Source organism: Varanus komodoensis, unplaced genomic scaffold, assembly GCF_004798865.1.
Source record: "Varanus komodoensis strain SLA01 unplaced genomic scaffold, ASM479886v1 scaffold18_1, whole genome shotgun sequence".
NCBI lineage: Eukaryota > Metazoa > Chordata > Lepidosauria > Squamata > Varanidae > Varanus > Varanus komodoensis.
The window spans coordinates 1046301-1054669 of NW_025335548.1; the positions used below are offsets into that span (position 1 = coordinate 1046301).

Here is an 8369-nt window from a genome sequence, read left to right on the forward strand (position 1 = left end):
CGAGGCACCTCCCTGCGGCTCCGCCCACACCGCCGCTGGCGCTGCTTCGCCTCCGGCAAAGTTGGAGGACAGGATGCCCACGCCGGGTCGGCTCCGGCCCGGGTCGCGCGCCAAGGGCTCGCCCGACGCGAGGCTCCCATTGGCCAGCGCGCAGGCACGTGCCAGTCCCCCTGGCGCTATATTAGGGCAATGGTTACCTCGCGGCAGGCTTTGCAATGACTGGGAGAGCAGGCGCTGGTGCTCCGCGCGAAGAGGGCGCCGCCGCCGCGTAGCCGCCCTCCTTGCGCTGCCGCCTCCTCCTCAGCAGCAGCAGCAGCAGCAGCGCTCTTGACTCCTCGCGGGCGAGTCATGAACTCCTTCCTGGAGTACCTGGCGCGGGGCGGAGAAGGGCTGAGCTTGTCGGGCAAGTTTGGCGGGACGGAGTCCGGCGGGGTTGCGCTGCGGCCGCCCTGCGCCCTGTCATCAGGCGGGGAGCGCGCCTACGCGGGGCCGGCGGCGGGAAGCCTCCCGGACTTCTCGGCGCGCCCGGCGGCGCAGCAACAGCTGGCGCCCAGCGCTTTCGCCTCCGCCGGCCAGTACAGCCTGCTCCGTCCTGAGGCGCCCTTCGTGGCCCCCGAGGAGGCCGGCGCTCCCGTGCACTACGGCGCCTCCGCCTTCTCGGGCGGCGGCGCTTACCTCCCGGTGGACTACAGCGCGCTGGCCGAGAGCTTTCAGCCCTGCGCCAAGGATGCGCCGCCGTCCGACTTCTGCCCCAAGGCCAGCTGCTCCCAAGCTGCGCTCAGCACTTTCGAGTGGATGAAGGTCAAGAGGAGCGCCCCCCCGAAAAGTACGTGTCGTGCAGCCGCACTCCTGGGCGCCGCCGGGGGCATCCCCAGAGACGGCAGCGATGCCCGACGAGCTCGGGTGGGGTGCGGGGACAGATCGTGAGTTCAGACTCCAAAAAGCGGGTATCCCCGTTCCGGGAGGCTGGGCAGTTCCGAAGTTAGCCCTGCTGAGCTCCATGGGGCTTATTCTCAAGTAAACTGTGGGAACTGGGAAATAAGTTGCATGGCTATCAACGGGCTCTACTTTCGAAGGGAAAATGGCCTGATCGGATCTAACTGGAGCGGAAAAGGAACCGATCGAGTTCAACTCTTTGGAAAGAGTCGACTTTTGACTGAATATCCCCACTGGCTGGTTCGATATAAAAGTCAGGTGAAGGTTTTCTGACTTGGATCGCTGCTTCTTCCGTGCTTGTTTCTAAGGTAGTGAGCCTAGACACAGCTCTTTGGAGCAAAAGCAAGCTCTCTTGAGATCACGTAAATGCGTTTGAGATGCAGGTTCTCATCCCCTCACCTCTCCTGTCCCCTTGTGTTCTCAGTGGAGGTGGTGAAATAATAGTGTACTCCCTCCACGTGTTCAAGACACACTCACTTTTTCAGTAGAAAACAACTTGTGAGCAGAGCTTGGGCTTAAACATGTGAGCTAGCTTATGAACACTCATGGCGTAGACATTTAACCATCCCAACCTCTCTTCTTTTGCAGGCAAACTTTCAACCTATGGATCATCTGCCAGTCCTCCCAGTGCTGTAAGGACCAATTTCAGCACCAAGCAACTTACAGAGTTGGAGAAAGAGTTTCATTTCAATAAGTACCTTACCCGGGCCCGGCGAGTGGAGATTGCAAAGTCTTTGGGCCTCAATGATGCTCAGGTGAAAATCTGGTTCCAGAATCGGAGGATGAAGCAGAAGAAAAGGGAGCGGGAAGGGATGGTGATCTCTCCTCCCGCACTGACTTTTCAAGTCTCCCCCTCAGATTCGAGCCCCACACAGCTAGCTATGTGTTCTGCCCCCTCTTCTCCGGCCAAGGGCTCACCCTGATGTGGTGACTGTGTGGTAGCCCAGAAGGACATTATAAAAAGCATGAGATGAAAGACTAAAAAGTAATAATATTGAAACCAAAATTGCAAAGCTCTAAACTGTGTTACATTCTGCACATCTTAAGAGAAGAGAAAAATAAGACAATCATTGCACTAAGATTTATCAGACTACCCATGGGAAAAGTTTGGCTTTATTTTGTTTGGAATGAATACCTGCTGCTTTACAGAGAACTGATTCAAGGCACAAATGGCACATTATGATGTTTACATTTAATTTATATGTACTTTCAGGGAAAGCCACTACATGCTGCTAAACTTTGTTACTTCCTGAGTTTATTTACAGGCTGATCGTATACCTGTTTACCGACAAGGAAGTTCCACAGGACTTACTTTTGCCAACTGTGCAAAGGATCTTTGCCTTGGTCAGCCATTTTTATTCTCTCTCTCTCTCTCTCTCTCTCTCTCTCTCTCTCTCTCTCTCATTCATTCATTCATTCATTCATTCATTCATTGTGTTTTGGGAAGGGCCATAGTGTGTCAGGCCCTTACATAGTGTGTAAGGAAAGGGGTGAAATTCTATGACAGAAACCAAAGAAAGTGTCACTGAAATAGGAAGTTACTATTCAAGTACCTTAATAGAATTTTAAAGAATAACTTAAAAAGCTTTTGTTCTGCCTTTTAAACATTCTTTTAAAATGTTAGACTTTGATTTGAAATGTGAAAAGTATATTACAGGGGCTTCTTTGTCAGGTACCCGCATGTAAATATAACCATTCACTTGATCACAGTAGGTCAAAGTGGATGAATTGATGAAGTTTCATTTCCAAAAGTCAGGCTGTGATTTTAAGCAAATGTACCTGCCACAAAGTTTAAATGCAACTTTCAGTTAAAGTAAAGTACATTGGCTTAAGATTGAACCGGGGGGGGGGGGAGCTTGGACAAGTGGAGCTATCAGTGTACGTATTGTTATTTTGGGCATTAAGCACTTCATTTGAATATAGGTTCCATTTTTGTATTAGTAAGTACAATTTTTTAAAAGTAATGTACAGTGCCGGAAAAGAATCTGAGATGAAAGGATCTGCTTTGTTTTCTGTTTATTGCATTTCTGCTCAGTTCTGGTAAATTGAGCCAAGAAATCACTTTCTTTTGGTGCAGTCTACAGCTCTCCTTTTGAAAACAGCATGACCTCACATGATATGGTTCATCAAATAGCCTACAGGATCATTTCTTTTGAAAACAGGACAATTTTGATTTTGCATGGTGCTCCATGGTATAATTAAAGGTAGTTGAATCATGCTCCACAGGAATCTCAGGAACAACCAAAAAGGAATAAAGGAGCAGGGGCAGGTTTCTTCAGATTATGGCTTATATGTAACTATTAGATTGTTCGTGTAATTTTAAACTGGGGCTTGGTAAAGAATATAGTTTTCTGTTCTTTATTTAACACAAAGTCTGAATTTTCCCTGTTACAAATTACTTCTGAATATGTTTGTGTATGTATGTTCAAGGGTGCATGTGCACATGTGTCGGCTAACTCAGATCCTGCCTTAATTATTTGAGAAACACAATCATCATAGTTACAAACAAAAAGAACAGCCACAATGCACTGTGTCTCAGGTAGTCATGCAAATTGGGAGTTAGGATTTATCCTCTTCTGTGAACCATTTAAACCAAAGTTCATGATTTTAAGAATGAGTGAAACTTAAGAATAAACTTTGATTGGAAACCCTTCCCATGTTGTTTGGTTACTGTACCATTGGTTTTAATGCAATCTGTATATCAACAATTTAAAGCTAACCAGTGATTTTAAAAACGGAGAATCCTCTGAGGCTTTTGATATTTCAAGTGGCCTCTGGACTCCCATTCCAGAGCTCTTTAATATGCCCCTTTGAGTGACATTAAGATCTACACCAAAGCTATTGTTAATGGATTGCTAACATCTCCCTTCAAGGAAGGAAACAGCTCGTGCAAGGAAATCCTCAGGTGCTGAACCTGAGTAAATCCCATTACGGAATGAGCAGAAATAAACCGCCTTAAATCTAGGTATTTTTTAATTCAAGCCTGCAACTGGAATAGAATAAGTCCAGAGGAGCAACTTGGGACTTACTCCTAAGAAAGCATGCACACAACCAGGATGGGATGCAAATACATTGTGCTTCAACCTGGAAGGAGGAGGCACATTTGACATCCCCCCCTCCCCCAGCAGAACAACTCTACCAGAATACTTTAGGATGCAAGCAATCTCCAGTTCAGTATCTGGTGCAGTGGGTTGTGTTTCCTATAGTATTAGATTTATATCCCACTTTTTTCTTATAACAAACTCAAAGCAGCATACACCATTCTCTTTCTCCTGCTCTCAATCTTATCCCCTCAACAACAGCCCTGTGAGGCAGGCTGGGCTGAGAGTCTGTGACTGGCCCAAAGTCACCCAGTTGGCTCCATGGCTGAGCAGGGACTAGAACCCAGGTCACCTGAGTCCCCGTGCCAGGCTCTTAACCACTACACCACAATGGCTCCCCAAGAAAGATGTAGGATAATCTGACTGCTGTTTCCACTATTTTTGATTTCACATTAATGCAGCATAATCCTAAGCACATTTTATTTTTTATTTATTTATTTATTAAAACATTTTTATGCCGCCCCATTCACCGAAGCCTCGGGGCGGCTTACAACCCTAAGTTAAAATAATTATAATATAAATTAAAAATATAAATATTAAATCACATCTGAGTAAAAGACTCATTGTGGTTCTCCATTGTGGTTCTTCCTGTGCCAGTGTCACTAAATATTAGGTGCTATTCCACTGTACGTATCAGAGAGACCTCAAAGCCTGAATTGACCTTTAATTTCATTCATGAGGCATTCCCCATATAGGGGTACAATCCAAAACCCATTCACTAGGGAGTAAGTCTTATTGCAAATTAGTAAGGGTTACTTCTGAATAACCATGCACAGGATCGCACTGGCTCTAACACAGCGTTACCACCACTTCTTTACTTAAAAGCTAGTTATCATTTAGATCACATGAAGATGGTTAGACACTCCCTGTCTGAATAAACGTAGCAAGAGAATTGCCCGGCATGTTTTAATGTGGAGTTCTGGAGGAGGAGATGTTGTAAATATATGGCTGTTTTCATTCCATCCGAGACCCTTGAAGGAAGATGGGGGTCAAACAGAGTTCATGAGAGAGGGGAGGAGGCTTCCTCTTTTACTCATGCTATATTTCTAAAAGCTGTTTAACACTGGTAGCCCCCAAAGCATCTGAAAGGTAATTCTGAGCACAGGCATTGAGGCTACAATCCAATGATCACTTACCTGGGAGTAAGATTCATGGTATCAAAAGCGACTAGCAGGTAAATGCACTTGGATCAGACTACAAGAGGAATGATGTTAATACAAAACAGAAGTGGCGCTGTAAGACTAAATGGGTTTATTTGGAGTATAAATATTGGCTGATTAGGGTTTACCTCTTCAGAGGTAACACAAAACATTATTCTTAGTTTGCAGGTGGCGCAGTGGTTTAAAAGGTCGCCGGTTCAAATCTGCACAACGGGGTGAGTTCCCGTATTCTGTCCCAGCTCCTGCAAACCTTGCAGTTTGAAAGCATGCAAATGCAAGTAGATAAAAAGGTACCACTTCAGTGGGCAGGTAACAGTGTTCCATTCCGTGCATTTCGGTGTTTAGGCATGCCGGCCACATGACCACGGAGACTGTCTGCGGACAAACGCTGGCTCCCTCGGCTAGGAAACGGACATGAGCACCGCCCCCTAGAGTCAGGCATGACTGGACTTCACGTCAAGGGGAAACCGTTACCTTTACCTTTTACCTTTACACAGGCGCACACAGTGATTTGCCATCTGAAGGCCCTGCAATTCAAGGGCAGTAGAGGTGGGGAGCATCTTTCAGCCTAAGTGCCAAATTCAATTTCAGAGAAGTTCTGGTGTGAGGAGGGGGCACTTCTAGGGTAAGTGTGGCCAAAGGCAAAAGAGCCAGTCCCCCAAATGCAGGCATATTGTAGCTTAAAGCTTCTACTGACAGCAATGAAGCCTTGGGTCAGGCATCCCAGCCTTTTATAATGGGGTAGGCAGAGGACTGCACAAAAGCTGGGGAAGCACAAAATAATGGATGGTTTGGAGAAAAGAGCACGAGGCCTTCTGAGGAATCCCAGCATGCTGGATCTGTGCCCAGAGCCTGATAATACCTACCCCTGAGATACAGGGTGTGACATTTGGGAAAGCTCATATCTTATCTAAGGTAAGTAGGTTGCCTCCTTAAGTTGCTGGCACCAAACACCAGGTGCTATTCCAGAGGGACCTCAGCGATTGAAACGGCAAGAGCAACATCCCTTTCTGCACTGTTGTCCAACAGATTTCAGTTTGCAGCGTTCAGCCACGTGGGTCTGATTGAGTGTGAGGACGCTTTTGCCTAACCTTCAGTGCTCATCCTGTGAGAAGGACATGCCACCCAATAGTTGCCTTTGGATCCCGTGTAGCAGCATCGGTCACCTTTGCATCCTAGCCATCTGCCAAAGAGCTCAAGGCCGGAGTGTGGTACACTCTGTTGCCGCAAGGCCTGTGAAGCAGGTGAAATTCTGAGAGCAAGAGTAACCCGCCTGTGGCTACCAAGGGAAGCTTCAGGGCTCAGTGAGGATTCAATCACTACTTTTCCCAGGCCACTGTTCAAGCCACTGCCCCACCCGAGCTTTCTGCTTGCAAACACCTAAGACCATAACCCTGTACGCCACATAATGGCAAGCTGTGGACACAGTCCTCATGCTGGCCTCCGCTGACTTCAGAGTCGCCTGCAGGGTCCATCTCACTGCCCAGCTGATTAGTGCCCAAAGCAGCAGGGGGCCAGTTCTTCAGCTAGGCAACTGGGCAGCAGAGAAGAGAGTGATGGGTCAGTGCTGTTAGGGCCCAATCCTGTGCACCTTTAGACAAAAGAGAGCCCTGCAATCTCCAGCATGTGTAACTGGACACACTCTCCCCTCTCTAATCAATGTGAGACAGTGTGCTGCAGTGGTTAGAGTGTTGGACTAGGACTCAAGGGATCTGGGTTCTAGTTTCCACTGAGCCATGCACCTCACTGAGGGATGTGGAGCCACTCATCGGCTCTCAGCCTCACCTACCTCTCAGAGTTGTTGTGAGGACAATATGGAGAGGGAGAGAACCATACACACTGCTTTGGGTTTCTTGCAGAAGAAGGCAAGGCAGGATAGAAATGTGATAAACTTCTGTAAGATTGCATCATTAACCCTTTGGTGCCCACTGCAAATCGAGTGAACCGTTCTGTTTGGAGTTACAGCCTATAGCTCCCCAAAACAGCAACCTTACCTCCTATTTTTGCTGCTGAATCAGCCACTACCACCTCCTGGCTTCCTGTTCCCTTTTCAAAATGGAAGCAGTTTGGACAGTGCAGCTGCAAAATTCATTACAAACCAGGGGAGAACTGTGATCTTCTGCATTTGTTTCCATCAACTTTGTCCAGGGTCAGCCCACTTACATCAAGTTGGGGCGGCTCAGAGTAGACAGCACTGAGCCAAATGGTTCGCCTCAGGGCAAAGAGGTGAGGCAGCCCTGTACGTTTCTGCATCGTGTATCTTTGCCGCTTGGCAAAATACCTTGGCCCACCTTTCATCTAGCAGTGCCCCACATCTATCTGCCTTTGGCTTTCTAGATCCCTAGTCCAGTTTATCCTCCTGCTTGTAGTCTGATGTTCTTCGTTACCCCCACAGCAGTAGGCCTATTATTCTGTATCTTGATTGCTCCTGAGTAGATGACACATAGACATAGCGAAGATGCTGAGAAGGGAGAGCACTATCCAAATATATACATAGCTCCCTACATAATGCTTCCCTGCTCAGATGCACATAGTTGCCTAATTATAAAGTCTGCCCTACTACTCCAGGCAATTTCCCATTACCCTAGAGATAACTTGCTTGCTTTCTGAACCCAAAGCATGATGGGATAGCTGGTCCTCCAGGGTGCTCATCAAAACACTCTACTTCTAAACACTCAAGCACTTTAAAGCTCTACCAGAGCTACAGTGAACACTGGAATAAGTCCCACTGAAATCAAAGGGACTTATTTCTGAGTAAACATGCCTAGCATTGTGCTACAATCACTGGTGTTATGATGCTGTCATCTGATAGATGTGTTTGAAGAAGGTCGGTGTTATGTCAGCTCGGACATAGGCAGAAGAATGCAACCACCCTGCTGGATCAGACCAATGGTGATGAAGGTTCAGCACCTTTTCCCCCAACAGTAGTCAAGAAGCTGCCTCTACAAAAGTTCCCAATTGGTCAAAAATGCAGCTTGTCATATCATGGCTAGAAATCATAACAACTTTTAGAGCAGCGTTCCTTCACCTGGTACCCTCTGGATGTGTTGGACTACAACCCCCACCATTCCTAACGAGTACCAAATATAACACAGGCAGACATTTGCTAGTGCAACAGCAGTTGTCCTCCCCAAATCAGCTTTTAAAAGCCTCTCCAGGAAATTAGTGCAGC

General features: G+C 47.2%; 1 protein-coding gene across 1 annotated transcript; it reads left to right on the plus strand.

Moving 5' to 3' along the window:
- The first annotated feature begins 348 nt into the window (after nucleotides 1-348).
- Nucleotides 349-1859, plus strand: HOXD1 (homeobox D1). Its single transcript, XM_044427061.1, has 2 exons — nucleotides 349-826; nucleotides 1525-1859. Exons 1-2 carry the CDS (start codon nucleotides 349-351, stop codon nucleotides 1857-1859), a joined length of 813 nt encoding a protein of 270 aa, XP_044282996.1.
- Nucleotides 1860-8369: the final 6510 nt, after the last annotated feature.